The 15628-nt window shown below is 44.6% G+C and overlaps 1 protein-coding gene across 2 annotated transcripts in view; it reads left to right on the top strand.

Annotated features, from left to right (window-relative positions):
• DHRS7B (dehydrogenase/reductase 7B) overlaps window positions 1-15628 on the top strand; it is a 55753-nt gene that overhangs the window by 38762 nt on the left and 1363 nt on the right. The window contains exons 3-6 of one of the 2 annotated variants that reach the window (XM_077746837.1): window positions 729-838; window positions 8878-9094; window positions 9700-9792; window positions 12985-13137. In XM_077746837.1, coding sequence (XP_077602963.1) covers window positions 729-838; window positions 8878-9094; window positions 9700-9792; window positions 12985-13137 — 573 coding nt within the window. The remainder of the gene's footprint in view (window positions 1-728; window positions 839-8877; window positions 9095-9699; window positions 9793-12984; window positions 13138-15628) is intronic. The other variant, XM_077746838.1, reaches the window with a different exon arrangement.

Below are 15628 nucleotides of genomic sequence, written 5' to 3'. Positions count from 1 at the left end.
ACAGAGGTACCTTGGTCTCAGTTGATATCCTCATCACGTGTCACCTGGAATGTTGTAGTGGGCTCAGTAGAGCCCAATCCCCACCAGTCTCCTTCTCACCCAGCAGGAGGGACACTTTACACTACAGCCTCCCTTCCCAATCCTGATCCTTCACTGCTGTAGCACTCAGCATGCGTCCCCTCTTTAGACTTGTTTGCCATCTCCCAGCCTAGCAAGGCTGACACTCTATGTCCCAGATGGGTCTGTCCACGGTCCCTCAGGTGCTTTTCAAACTCCTCCCCCTTAGCCTTGAGCACTTTCCAGAGAAACAGCCCCTCAGGACTGGGGGAGGGCCCCCCATCCCTTCTCAACAGAGTCCTGAGCCCCCTATGCGTGTATGAAAATGGGGATAATGCTCACAGGGTTGTTCAGAGCTAAAGATCATGGAAAGTCCTGAGCATGGTACCTAAGAAATCTGTCCGCCAGTCCCGGCCTTCCTCCTGCCTTGTGGGTGTCTGTTGTACCACTGACCCTGAGCTCTCTTAGGGCGACAGCAGAGCTCATTTATTACTGGGGCCTTAACTACCTGACTTCATGCCTGGTCCACGGCAGAGGTGAATACACTGGTGTAGAGCATGTGAAGAAACAAATTCATATTCTGAAACATCAGGTAAATTTGGACTGACCTGCACTAGGGAAGAAAAGCATTGAATCTCCTCAACTGTCAAGGTTCTTTCTTCCTCCCTTAGAATGCGCCAGAGTCTTCTACACTGCAGGCGCCAGGCTGGTGCTCTGCGGCCGGAACCGGGAGGCCCTGGAAGAGCTCACCAAAGAACTTGCTGCTTCTCTGACCACCAAGGTGAGCCTGGGGGTGTGTTTTCCGTGGGCACGAGGTGCAGTGTGTCGTCTGCAGGCACCTGAGGAGATAGCCTGGGCTGCTGCACGTGCAGGGCATCCACATGGTCACTCTGTGCCCAGGGAGGCAACAGGTCCCCACGGCCTTTGGAGGGAGAACTGCCACACGGTTCACATCCCCACTCTGCCACTTACTAGCAGTGCACATTTAGGCAGTTCCCTCTGTGAACGCTTCCTCTCTGCCTTTACCTGGCTAATACCTAGTCATCTCTGTATGGTGAGGGGTCAGGAAGGTTGGCCATGACTTCTAAAATTTTAATTGTGGAAAAATATACATAACATAGTATTTACATGCACATAAAGGTATACATGTAAAATATTCATGTCATATTATTATAATAATGTTAACCATTTATAGGTATACGCCTCAGTGGCATTATACACATTCAGAGTGTGTATAACTGTCTCCACTTTCTATACGTACAACCTTTTTATCATCTCCAAAAAAAAAAAAAATCCTGTACCTATTAAACAATAATACACTTTTCCTCCCCTCTCCCCAGTGCCTGGAAACCTCTATCCTACTTTCTTTCTATGAATTTGTCTATTCTAGATACCTTGTATAAATGGAAAATACATTTGTCCTTCTGTGTCCGGCTGTTTCACTAAGCATTGTGTCGTCAGGGTTCACCCATGTTGTAGCGTTTATTCTATTTTCATTCCAGTACTCCATGCTGGAGTAGTAGTCCAACATATATACCACATTTGGTACATCTGTGCCACATTTTATTTCTCCATTAGTTTGTTGATGTACACTAGGGTTTCCACCTTTTGGCTATTGTAAATAATGCTATACTGAAGGGACCTGTACACATATCTGCTTGGGTTCCTGCTTTCAGTGTTTTTGACTGTGTACCTAAGAGTGGAATGGCTGGGTCATAGGTAGTTTTATATATAAGCTTTTGAAGAATTGTCAAGTGTTCTCTACAGCAGCCATACCATTTTACCTCCTGGTACCTTCTACCAGCAGTGCACGAGGGTTTTGCTTTTCTTACATCCTTGCCAACACTTGTTATTTTCTGTTTTTTATTATTTTTCAACATTATAACTATCCTAGGAGATATAAACTGGCATCTCATTGTGGTTTTGAGTTGCATTTCCCTAATTTCATAGGATGTTGAGCACCCCTTCCTGTGCTTACTGACCATTTGTATGTCTTCTTTGGAGAAGCATTTCTCAAGTTCTTGTCCCATCATTTTTAGTCAGGTTGTTTTTGTTGTTTAGTTTTCTGTATATTCTGGGTATTAATCCTTTATTAGGTCTATGATTTGCAAAGATTTTTCTCATTCAGTAGATTTTCTTTTTACTTTCTTAATAGTACTCTTTGATACAGAAACGTTTTTAACTTAATTATTTTTTAAAGTTTACTTAAGTATTTATGTTGAGAGAGATTGTGAGTGCACAAGACAGGGAGAGAAAGGGGGAAGGGGCAGAGAGAGGGAGACAGAGAATCGCAAGCAGGCTCCACACTGTCAACCCAGAGCCCAGTGCCTGGCTCAATCTCATGGTGGTAAGATTATCACCTGAGCCAAAATCAAGAGTCAGATGCTTAACCGTCAGCCACCCAGGCATCCCAGAAAAGCTTTTAATTTTAGACAAAGCTCAATTTATTTTTTCTTTTGTCGCCTCTACTTTTGGTATCATATCCGTGAGGTTGTTGCCAAATCTAATGTTATGAAGATTTTCCCTGATATTTTATTCTAAGAGTTCTATAGTTTAACATCAACATCTAGGTCTTTGATCCATTGATTTAATTTTTGTAGATGATGTTATATACTTCATTATTTTGCATATTCATATCTAGTTTTCCCAGCACCAGTTGTTGAAAAGATTGTTCTCTCCTGCTTGAAAGGTCTTGGCACACCTGTTAGAAATCATATGACCATGAATGTGAAGGTTTATTTCTGGGCTCTCTATTCTGTTTATTGGTCTCTATGCCCGTCTTTATGCCAGTACCACACTGTTTAGTTGCTGTAGCTTTGCAGTAAGTTTTGAAACCAGGAAGTGTGAGTCTTCCAGCTTTGTCCTTTTTTTTCGGTATTGTTTGATTATTCAAGGACCTTTGAGATTCCACATGGATTTTAGGAATTTTTTCTATTTCCTCCAAGAAATGCAATTTTTTCGATGGGGATTGCGTTGAATCTGTAGATCACTTTGGGTAGTGTTGACAACAGTGTTAAGTCTTCCAGTCCTTGAATATGAGAGGCCTTTCCATGTATTTAGGTCTTCTTTAATTTCTATTAGTAATCTTTTGTGATGTTTAGCATACAAATCTTTGACCTGTTTAGTTAGATTTATTCCTAAATATTTAATTCTTTTAGCTGCAATTATAAATGGATTTGCTTCCCTAATTTCCTTTTCAGATTATTCATTGCTAGCGTATAAAAACATAGCTGATTTGTGTGTGTTGACCTGGTACCCTGCAACTATGCTAAACTGACTTGTATTAGCTCTAATAGCTTTCTCTAGATTCCTTGGGATTGTCTAAATATGGAATCATGTTCATCTATGAATAGTTTTCTTCTTTCTTTCCAGTTTGGGTGCCTTCTTTTATTTCTTTTTCTTGTATACTTACTCTGATTAGAACTCTAGTACTGTGTGTTGCCAGGAATTTACCCAAGGGATACAGAAATGCTGATGCATAGGAGCACATGTACCCCAATGTTCATAGCAGCACTCTCCACAATAGCTAAAACATGGAAAGAGCCTAAGTGTCCATCAACAGATGAATGGATCAAGAAGATGTGGTTTATCTATACCATGGAATACTACATGGCAATGAGAAACAATGAAATCTGGCCATGTGTAGCAACATGGATGGACCTTGAGGGTATTATGCTGAGCGAAATAAGTCAGGCAGAGAAGGACAAATATCATATGTTTGCACGTATAGGAGGATTAGGAGGAACTTGACGGAGGAACAAGGGGGAGAAGAAGGGGGGAAATGGTGGGGGAAAGGGAGAGAGGCAAACCATGAGAGACTCTTGAATGCTGACAAAAACTGAGGACTGATGGATGTGGGGGGGAGGGGGGATGGGCATGGAGGAGGACACTTGTGGGGATGAGCACTGAGTGTTATGTGGAAACTAATTTGACAAACGATTTGTAAAAAAAAAAAAAAAAAAAAGAATTCTAATACTGTGTTGAATAGCTGCAGTGAGAGCAAGCATCCTTGTCTTGTTTTTGATCATAGGGGGAACACTTTCCATCTTACACCATTGAACATATATTAGCTATAGGTTTTTCATAAGCATCCTTTATCATATTGAGGAATTTCCCCTCCATTCCTGGTGTTCTGAGTTTTTATCATTAAAGGGCGTGTTAGATTTTGTTACAAACCTTTTTTGCATCAATTGAGACAATCCTGTGGGGTTTTTCCCTTTGTTCTATTAATGTGATACATTGATTGATTTTATTATGTTGAACCACCCTTGCATTCCTAGAATAAAACCCACTTGTTTGTGGTGAATAATTTTTTTTTAAATGCTGTTAAATTTGGCTTGCTAGTGTTTTAACATCTATATTCATAGAGAATATTGGTCTGTAACCTTCTTGTTATTTCTTTATCTGAACTTAGTATCAGAGTAATGCTGGCTTCACAGAATGAGTTAAGAAGTGTTCTCTCCTTCCTCTCAGAGTATGAGAAGTGTTGGTGTTAATTCTTCTTTAAAGTTTGGTGAAATTCACCAGTGAAGCCCTCTGGTGCATGACATTTCTTTGTTGGGAGGTTTTAAGTTATTGTTGTAATCTCTCTGCCTGTTTGTTTTATGTCTGCTAAGATTTTCTGTTTCTTCTCAAGTCGGGTAATTTGTGTTTCAAGGGATTTGTTCATTTCTTCTAGGTTATCTCATTTGTTGGCATATAATTGTTCACAGTATAATCTTTTTTTATCTAGGTAAGGACCCACTTTCATTTCTAATTTTTTTAAATGTTTATTTTTGAAGGAGAGAGAGAGACAGAGCATGAGTAGGGGAGGGGCAAGAGAGAGGGAGACACAGAATCCAAAGGAGGCTCCAGGCTCCGAGTTGCCAGCACAGTGCTTGATACAAGGCTCAAAATCACAGACCACGAGATCATGACCAGAGATGAAGTCGGCGCTTAACCAACTGAGCCACCCAGGCGCCCCTATCAGTGCCATTTTTCCAGGAGCACTTGGGTCACTTCACGTCTCTGTGTCACATTTTGGTAATTCTCACAATATTTCAAACTTTTTCATTATTATTAATTTGTTATGGTGATTTGTGATTACAACTCCCTGAAAATTCAGATGATGGTTGGCACTTTTAGCAATATTTTTAAATTAAGATATGTACATTGTGTTTTTAGACACAATGCTATTGCACACTGATCGACTACAGTTTAGTGTAAACATAACTGTTTTATCCACTGGGAAACCAAAAACTCACTTGACTTGCTTTATTGAGATAGTTGCTGTCAGTGGTCTGAAACCAAACCTGCAATATCTCTGAGGTATGCCTACATATAACATCTGCTTTTGTCTCTTTTAACCTTTTCTGATTTAAAGTCTATTTTGTCTGATATTAGGACAGCCACTCCAGCTCTCTTTCGGTGATTATTTACATGGAATATCCTTCTTTCATCCTTTCACTTACAAGCTAATTTTACCTTTGGATTTCAAATGAGTCTCTTACCCTGAATAGCCAAAGTAATATTGAAGAAGAAAACCAAAATGGGAGGCATCACCGCCCCAGACTTTAGCCTTTACTACAAAGCTGTNTGGGGCTGGCGGGGAGGGGAGGGTGATGGGCATGGAGGAGGGCACTTGTGGGAATGAGCACTGGGTTTTGTATGGAAACCAACTTGACAATAAACTATTTTTTAAAAATAAACAAGTAAAATAAAATAAAATGAGTTTCTTAAAGACAGCATACAGTTGGATTTTTAAAAAATTCCAGATATTATCTGTCTTCTGATTAGAGATTTTAAACTATCTATATTTAAACTAATTACTATTAAGGAGGGACTTCTGCATTCCTGTTTGTTTTCTGTGTACTTGACAGCTTTTTTGTCCCTCATTTCTTGCATTGCTGTCTTCTTTTGTGTTTAGTTGATTTTTTTGTAGTGAAGTGTTTTTGATTTCCTTTGTATTTCCTTATGTGTGTATATTTTACAGCTGTTTTATTTGTGGTTTCTAAAGGGATTAATAGCATACAAAAATTCTACTGCGGAATGCCTCTGTCCTTCCGCCTTTCTGTTATTCATGTCATAGATTACATCTTTGTTTGTTACTTGCTCACTAATAGATTAATAATAGTTTTTAAACACATTTGTGTTTTACATCTGTGTAAAAAGTGGAGTTACAAACCAAAATTACAATACTACTAGCTTTCACAATTGCTCATGCATTTATTTTCCCGGAGATCTTTATTTCTTCATATAATTTTGAATTATACTGTCCAGCTTTCTTTCATTTCAAACCTGAGGGACTCCCTTTAGCATTTCTTGCACAGCAGGTCTGGTGGTAACTAATTCCCTCAGCTTTTGTTCATCTGGGAATCTTAATTTCTCCCTCATTTGTGAAGGATAGTTGTGCCAGATACAGAGTTCTTGGTTGACAGGTTTGTTTGTTTTTTCATTCAGCCCTTTTAATATATCAATCTTCTGGCCTCCAAGGTTTCTGATGAGAAATAAGCTGATTATCGTATTGAGAATTCCTTTTATGTGAGAAGTAGTTCTCTCTTGCTGTTTTCAGGATTCTCTTTTTGTCTTTTGACAGTTTGATGATAATGTTTCAAGTGGGCCTCCCTCTGAATTTATTCAACTCAATGTTGAGCTTCTCAGATGTGTAGATTCATGTATTTCATTAAGTTTGGGAAGTTTTCAGCAATTATCTCTTTTTTCCCCCAGTTTTTACTTTTATTTGACAATCAGTGATTAGTTGTTATCCACATTAATGGTCTGTGGATTTTCGGAAGTGGTGACAGGTACATAGGTGACCAATATATAGAGCTTGTTTGGTGAATTTTCATCCTCATTATGTTTTCTGAACCACCGCAAATGGTTATGGGATGGAACATTTCTTATTTCTTTGGCCCAGATAGCTTTTTGAACTTGCTGTCAGTGTTCACATATGGAGTTCCCATCTACTTCATGGCAAATTTCTGGGTCTCCTTGGGTGCCCAAGGGGCTTCTTGAAACCCACTCCATGGATGGACTTGTGAATGTTAATGATGTGTTCTGGGGTCCCTACCTCACTGATGGCAGAATGGCCCTTCTTGCCACCATTCTTTGTGGGAACCATTCTGCCCGGTCCTCCACCAATTATTTCTTCAGATATTCCATCCTTCCCTTTCTCTCTCTCTCTCCTCCTCAGATTTCCACAGTGTGTTTATTGGTCCACTTGATAGTGTCCCACAGATCCCTTAGGTCCTGTTACTTTTCCTTCTTCTTTTTCTCTTGTTCTTAGAGTCAGTAATTTCAGGTGTCCTCTCTTATTTCACTGATTCTGTCTTCTCTGTGCTCAAATCTGGTTTTGAACTTTTATTGCCTTTTCTATTTCTGTCATGGTACTATTGAGCTCCAGAATTTTTTTTATAATTTCTGTTTCTTTAATGATATTCTCGTTTATACATCAATTTTCTGCCTTTTTCTGTGTCTTCCTTTAGCACTTTGAGGATCTTTTAAAGACATTTGCTTTAAAATCTTTGCCTAGATGGGCCGCCTGGGTGGCTCAGTCGGTTAAGCATCTGTCTTCGGCTCAGGTCATGATCTCACGGTTCGTGGTTCGCGCCCCGCGTCAGGCTCTGTGCTGGCAGCTAGCTCAGAGCCTGGAGCCTGTTTCGGATTCTGTGTCTCCCTCTCTCCCTGACCCTCCCCTGCTCACACACTCTCTCTCTCTCTCTCAGAAATAAATAAAACATTTAAAAAATAAATAAAAAATAAAATCTTTGCCTAGGAAGTCCATTGTCTAGGCTTCCTCAGGTGTGTTTTCTGGAGATCTATTTATATTTTTGAATCTCAGAATAATAAGTGTAACTCCTTTAAATCTATTGGAAACCATTTTAGCCAGTGGTGGTTAAAATAATGCAACTTGCATCCACACTGCACTTCAGTGATCAGAGCAGCAGTCCACCATCAGAACACAATCCTGATTTTTAGGAGACAAGGTCCTTATTGCCCACATTGGCCCCAAGCTACACAAGAAATGTAGGTTGCCTTTCCTACAGCAGCCTGCCCCAGGGATGGGGGGTGGGGAATGGAAAGCTACCACCAAGCTGATGGCTAGAATTGGCCAAAATTATTTGTAATTTGCCAGCCAAGCACTGCCCTAGAAGCTGCAAGCATCAGATAGACCAGAGAGTTCCAAACTGTCATACTAGAGAGTTTCTGCAGGTACAGCATCCAGGGGGAAAGACAGATTCCTGGTACTTCCTAGTTTGCCACCTTCCCTGATTTCATATCCCTACTTCTTTTGTCTCTTGTTAAACTCACTTCCATTGGGACGACCTGTAAGTTAGACTGCTCGGTTGTTCATTTCTCTGGCATCCTATACGTCTTCATGACGTTCTTTACAACTGTAGAATCTGTCTTCCTCACTAGATGAGTATGTTTCTAGAAGACAGGACCCATGTTTGTCTTGCTTTTTGCCCTGTACCCAGTGCCTGGCACATAGAAGATATATTTTTAAAAATGTTTCATGAAGAGATGAAGGAAAGTGACTTAACCTGAGAAGGTAGAGTCTCTATTGAGATGTAATGGCACTGTTCAGCACCTGCCAGCACAGGGCAGCAAGGGGAGTCTGGCTCCAGTAGTCAGTTTCAATTCAGGGTAAAAGTTGCCTAGGTCAGGTGTGAGCACCATAGGCAGGATCCTCCAGGCCACGCTTCTTTGGAGACAGGTGCTGGAGACTGTGTCATGTCATGCCCAGTGGGCTACTCCCCGCACTCTGAAAAGCAGGGACATGTGTGGTTCACGTTGCCTCTCACTCTGAAGGTGCATTTGGTTTCTGTCGTATTTGACCAGGTGCAGACACACAAGCCTTACGCGGTGGCCTTTGACCTCGCAGACCCTGGGGCCATAGTTGCAGCAACAGCAGAGATCCTGCAGTGCTTCGGCTCGGTGGATGTGCTCATCAACAATGCTGGCATCAGCTACCGAGGCGCCATCGTGGACACTACCATGGACGTGGATAAGAAAGTCATGGAGACAAACTACTTTGGCCCAGTTGCTCTAACAAAAGGTAACAGTCCTGAAATAAAAGAAAAAAGTGCACTGATTGGCATCCTTTTTCCTTTACTTGGTCCCTTTTTAGCTAAATATTGCCCGTGTCCATCTATTTTATGCTGGAATAGGTGTTGTCATTAGAGCTTGGGTGTTAGTTTTCTCCAGGCTTTACTTGCATTTTCTTTATCTGCTTTATAGCCTTAAATCAAGACGTTCTCCGCAGTGACAGCTTTCGTTACACAGCAGTGCCCCCATTCTCTCTTCATGGTGTTTGGAAACCCATACAGAGGGGGGATGTTTTTATGTCCAGCCATGGGTGTCACTCAGGGGGAGAGGCTCCGCCTAGTAAAGGGGGCTGGCTGACTGTTCCTAGTGATTAGGCTTCTGCCTGCCTCCCTCCTTGCTTCCTTCCCAGTCCTTCGCTGGCCTCCTCCCTCCTGCTGGCAGTCTGCGGGGCCCAGGAGACCTGAGAGTCCCGAGCAGGCCTGGTGCTCCCCATTGAGAAGCCTTCGCTGTTCACCTCCCTGGCTCTGACTACATGTAATAAGCGAGGCCCCCTCCTGTCAGTGTTAGCTGCGGTGACCGGAAAAGCCCTGCCCTAAACTTCTGCTCTTTCTTCAGCACTCCTGCCCTCCATGATCAAAAGGCGACAAGGCCACATTGTTGCGATCAGCAGCATCCAGGGCAAAATCAGCATTCCTTTCCGATCGGCATGTGAGTACTTCCTTCTCTGTCTCCCACGTGCTTTTCTGTAATGTTTTCTCCGGATTATACAAATAACACATTTAGTGTGCAGAATTCAGACACTAGAGAAATACTCCATACGGAGTGTGGAGGGAACTGATCCATGTGCTCTGAGCAGAAGGTCTAGCCTCAGATCCCAGCTCCATTCCTTACCACCACCACCCGCCCCCCCGCATGACCTTGTGCAAGTGTCCCCAGTGTACCCCCAGTCTGCATCTGCAGAAAGGCCACAGGGCCAGTCCTAGCGCAGAGGGGCCGCTGGGAAGATTGACTTTCACTTCAAGCGCAGAGAGAGAAGTGTCGGAGCGGTGCCCGGCAGGGCCGTGCGCACGTTCACCACCATCTCGTTATCAGTGGCAGCGTCCTCACACAGGTGCTTCTGCTTGGTCACTTTGAGGCATATGCCTCCAACCTTTATTCGTGTAATCAAACGCGTGGTGAAGCACACAGAAATGGAATCACACTGTACACACTTTTGTGGTTGCTTATTCCACTTGACAATATAGTAGTAATTCATGGAATTGATAAGACGTGAGCTATTGAGCCATTTTCCTGGATGTGTGAAGATCATGTTCCCTCAGTTCTTGACCAGTAGCAGTGATGTACTACACAGAACCTCCTTAAATACTTATATCTCTGGGCACTCATGGGAGGGTTTCAGTAAGATAAATTCCAAAAACTGGAAATATTAAGTAGGACCAGAAAATTAACACTGCCACATTGACCTCCAGTTCGCACAGTTACCTCCATGTACGAGTGACTGGGCCAGAATTTTGAGATAATCACTTCATTCTGCTGTCTGCCGTCACGTTGTACCTGCAAGCAGACAGAGCCTGGATCTTTTATACTAAAAGATTTTAAAGGTGATTTCATGGACTGCCCTGGGAGCTCCTTCCTTTGCTCTGCCCTGTGTGGTCAGTGCTGACCTCATCTGCTCTCACCTCCGAGTGCGGGCCTCCTCCTGGCGCAGCCGCACGCTTGGCTGTGAAGGGAGGGGGAGCAGAGCCGGGTGAGCACTTTGCCAGGACGGGACCAGACACCCAGCCGGACACCATCCGAACCAGAGCTGTGACAACGACATCCTCTTCCTCTCCAGACACGAACCCCTGCTCTGCCTTGTGGTTCTAGGTGCATGTCCTCGGGCAAGTAATTTCCCTGACCCTCCGTCTCCTTGCTTGTGAAGAGACTGACAGTTCCTGCACGCACTGCACAAGGCTGTGTTAAACACGAGACACCCGGAGACAGAGTACTTAGTGAACTGTGCATGCTCCATCCATTTCTTTCTGTGGTTATCTCCCAGCTCACCAGCATTCAACTCCGACAGCACAGGACGGCTCCCTAAGATAGCTCTAATGGTTCAGGAAGAAATATAATCACAAATGATGAAGGAAATGAGGCAAAATGTTAATAACAGGTAAATCAGGTTAAAGGATATACAGTATTCTGTGTACTAAATTACTTACAAACTGTACTTTGATTTAATCTCCCTGAATTTTGTTCTCCACTTGCGTGTGGCCACAATAGGCCCCCAAGTTGGGTTGGGTGCTTTATAACGCCCAGGCTTGATGTGGCGGTGCACTGGGCATGTTGGCTAATCCTGGAGAGCAGCAATCTTTTTAACTGTAAAATGGGAGAGCAGCTTTTCCCGCCTCCCACTACTGCAGGGGTGATCCGGGGGGCGTGTTGAGCCCCGTGCCCTGCAGGTTGAAGGGGCTCCCTGTTGACAGCCATGGTGATGGTGCTAAGTCAGCCTGGCTGAGGACCTACGGCCTGCGACTCTGCAAGACTAGTCATCAGGGTGCAGCCTTCATGTGGGGCCCCCAGGGTGACTTCTCTGTCCTTGGGCCTGGGATGTACCCCTGAGAGCACAGCTCTCTCCGCCCACCTGCCCGCTAACTCCTCATCCAGCCCCTGGCAGCACAGCCCAGGCCAAGGGCGCTGGCCTGAGAAAGGTGCCGTGGTCAGTTCCAGCGCCACACTCTGTCACGTGTCTGGCCAGGACACTTCCTTGCTTTTTCTCTTCCTGTTGTTTTGGCTGCTGGATGCTCCTTTCCGAAGACTAAGCCATTTAGAACTCTGAATTGGAGGAAACTGATTTTCGGTGGAGATGCTGTGTGTTTCCCAAGAATGTCATTGTCAGGTCACAGTGTCCCCCCTCAGAGCACCTTTCAGCACACTGTGGAGCTGTGGCTGAAGGGCAGCTGTGGCTCGATTTCTCCCAAGTGCGGCAAGATGATGGCTCTTCCAGGTGAACAGCCACTTCATGGAAGGTTATCAAACAAAATATAGAACAAAGCTAAGCATGGATTTTATAAACACGCCCATGTGTGCAAGGAGGCCCACTGGTAGCTCTGTTCCAGTGACGAGACCTGGAGACAGCGCATCAAGTGCCACTGATGGGGCCGGTTCTATGGTCTGGTGGCCCACGGAGAGCATGGCCGGCCTGCACGGCTGCCACCGAGGCTGTCCCCTCTGTGTCACCAGGGGGACAAAGCTACTGGCAGGAACAATAGAAACAGTAGAGCTCACTTCTGTTAAAAAAAAAAAAAAATTACTTATGTGTAAAATCATGTATATGTACATAGAGTACCTAAAAAGTAAACGCTGAGAAACTGTTAGCATAGGTTACGTCTGGAGAATGGAATTAGAAGACAGAAGGAAGACTTTCACTCTTAAATCCTCTGTCCCACTTGAATGTTCTACTCCTTAGGCCTTAAGTTGTGTTATATATATATTTTAACTCTTAACATTAGAATAATTTCAGACTTAAAGAAAGGTTGCAGGAATAATACAAGGAGCTCCCATGTCACCTTCATATAGATTCCCCAGTTGTTACCATTTGACCACATTTGCTTTATCATATTCAGTGTGTGTTGTGTGTATGCATGAGCGTGTGTATTAGATTTATTTATTTATTTATTTTCTGAAATCATTTGAAAGGATTGGAGACATGTGGCTCCTTTACTCCTACACAGTTCAGGGAATTTCCTAAGAACACGGATATACTGCACTTCCCCAAATCAGGAAATGAACATTGCCATAATACTATAATCTGACATTGTAATATCAGTTTTTAAATAAAGGCAAATGAATGGGAATGAATACGTGGGCCTGTCCCAGACCCTCTCCCTCACCTGCATCTCTGGCCACAAACCTTTGCAGATGCGGCCTCGAAACATGCAACCCAGGCATTCTTTGACTGTCTTCGTGCTGAGATGGAACAGTATGAGATTGAGGTGACTGTCATCAGCCCCGGCTACATCCACACCAACCTCTCTGTAAATGCCGTCACTGCTGATGGGTCCAAATATGGAGGTGAGGCCCTGGTTTGTCTTTTCTTCCACGGAAAGCTGTTGGCTGGCCGTAGTGAGATGGCCACCCGATAATTCTTTGGTTATCTTCATTTGGAATATAATTTTTTAAGTTTATTTATTTATTTTGAGAGAGAGAGAATGAGTGGGGGGGAAGGGGAGAGAGAGAGAGAGAGAGAGAGAGAGAGAGAATCCCAAGTAGGCTCCATGCTGTCAGTACAGAGCCCAACACAGGGCTCCATACCACGAACCATGAAATCATGACCTGAACCTAAACCAAGAGTAGGGGACTTAACTTCCAGAACCACCCAGGTGCCCCTGGTATACATATATATTTTAGAATTTTTTTAATGTTTATATCTTTTTGAGAGAGAAAGACAAAGTGTGAGCAGGGGAGGGGCAGAAAGAGGAGTCACAGAATCCGAAGCAGGCTCCAGGCTCTGAGCTGTCAGCACAGAGCCCGAGGTGGGGCTTGAACTCACGAACTGTGAGATCACGACCTGAGCCAAGATCAGACACTCAACCAACTAAGCCACCCAGGCGCCCTGTGATTTTGTTTAAACTGCGATGCCCTTGGAGGCCAGATTCACAGGTCCCGCAGGTGTCTGTCACCCAGTAGCATTGCTCCTTTGTGTCCCCAGAGTCCCTCAGCTGCCACAAGGAGCAAACTCAGGAAACTCGAGATCATGACCTGAGTCAAAGTCGAGATCATGACCTGAGCTAAACCAATGGAGCCCCTCAGGCGCCCCTGGAATGTAATTTTTAAAACTAAAAACCTTGATGTATGGGTGTTGGTTGTATATACTGTTGAATAATGGTCAGTTACCATGAGCCGTCCTTAGCCTGAGCCTCACCATTGCAGTTGTTGGAACAGGGTCCCTGTTGGCCAGGACTCGGTCCCTTACAGCACTTTGAGGGCCAAGCTGAAATGCTGTCAGACTTCATGCTAACCCTTTCTCAGTGAACTAAAGTACAAGTAAAGTGCAGTAATCTCATGGAAAGTATGGGTTGCTTGACCCGAAGATTCCCCACTCAGTGTGCTTGAGAAATGACTGATTTCAGGATACTCCAAGGAAGGAGCACTGTCTTCTGGGGGGACGCTGAGTGCACCAGTCTCAGAATCTCCATCTTGCCTCGGCCAAAGACATGGTGAGCTGACCTGCAGTCACCACGAGTGGGCTGAACGGCCTGGCCCCAGCATGCAGGCTCAGGCCAGCCCCCCGGACCAGTTGACCCATGCGTGCTCTTGCTGTGGGAGCTGACTTGCTTTCCCACACCTGCGTGGGGCCTGCTCACCTCTTAAGTACTGACCTGCCATGTCCTGCCTCCCTGGATGTGACCTCTTGGGCCTGTGCTATGATGTTAACCGAGGGACTCCTGTTGCGGTGCCTCACCCAAGCCAGACCTGAACCAGCACTGCTCGTGCCCTGCAAAGGCACTCACTCAGCAAGCCAACAGAAACCGTATAGAAGCATAGATCTAGAGAAGTTTGTTCTTATTTATACCTAGTGGAATCTTTTTTAAAAAGTGTTTATTTTTGAGAGAAGAGAGAGAGAGCAAGCAGGGGAAGGACAGAGGATCTAAAGCGAGAGGAGGGGACAGAGGAACGGAAGCAGGCTCTGCAGTGACAGCAGAGAGCCCAATCCAGTGATCGAACTTGTGAACTGCAAGATCATGACCTGAGCCGAGGTCAGATGCTTAACCAACTGAGTCACCCAGTCACTCCTAGAAGAATATTTGTTAAAAACTTCCCTCCTTGGCATTTAAAAATAAGCAACGATCAGAAAATACTTCTCTGTTAACAAAAACAGAATGAAAACAGGTATCGGTGAGGAAGCTCATGCACTTTGGACAGCTTGCAAATGGTTTCAAATGGTCTAAGCCAGTGGCCTCTCCTCTCCGCCTGCCAACTGGTTCTACTTGGTCGGCCAGCTTGTGACATTACTAGGAAAGAAGGACCATCAGTTGGTGTTAACCAGCCTCACACCTCGTAACTCCCTGCAGCTGTCTCTAACACCTTAAACAAACCTAGGATTTCTTCCTGTCCCTTATCCAGTTACCACATGATGTGGGGACTGGGATGTCTCTTCCTGACTCACGTCACTCTCAGTCCAGCCAGGTTGTCGTGAACATGAGGGGTCGTAGTCTCCTCCCATCCCCCCTCCGGCAGACCTCAAGCCAAGCTACCCAAGACAAGCCAGCTGCAGCACCCTTGGCTGTGTGTCCCAATAGACACCAGTTCCCAAGGAAGAAGATTGGTGTGTGTCAGCGCCCCTTGAGACCCCATCTGGGCTGGCCTTTGTCCTTTGTCCTGAGCCACCAGTTCTAAGCACTTACAGGGTCACCCGTCTACCTCGTTCCCACGCCTCACCCACAGTCCCCTTCTCCCTGCTCACACACAGTAAGCTCGGACGGCTTCCGCATTTCTTCGGAGCCCAGAGTAGTCAGGGATGGTGGCAAACCCCTTGCCCCCCGACAGACTGTGGCAGGAGCTT

This window comes from Crocuta crocuta, unplaced genomic scaffold, assembly GCF_008692635.1.
Source record: "Crocuta crocuta isolate KB4526 unplaced genomic scaffold, BGI_CrCroc_1.0 scaffold139, whole genome shotgun sequence".
NCBI lineage: Eukaryota > Metazoa > Chordata > Mammalia > Carnivora > Hyaenidae > Crocuta > Crocuta crocuta.
The sequence above is the reverse complement of the archived record's forward strand: the minus strand, read 5'-3'. Positions and strand labels throughout refer to the sequence as shown.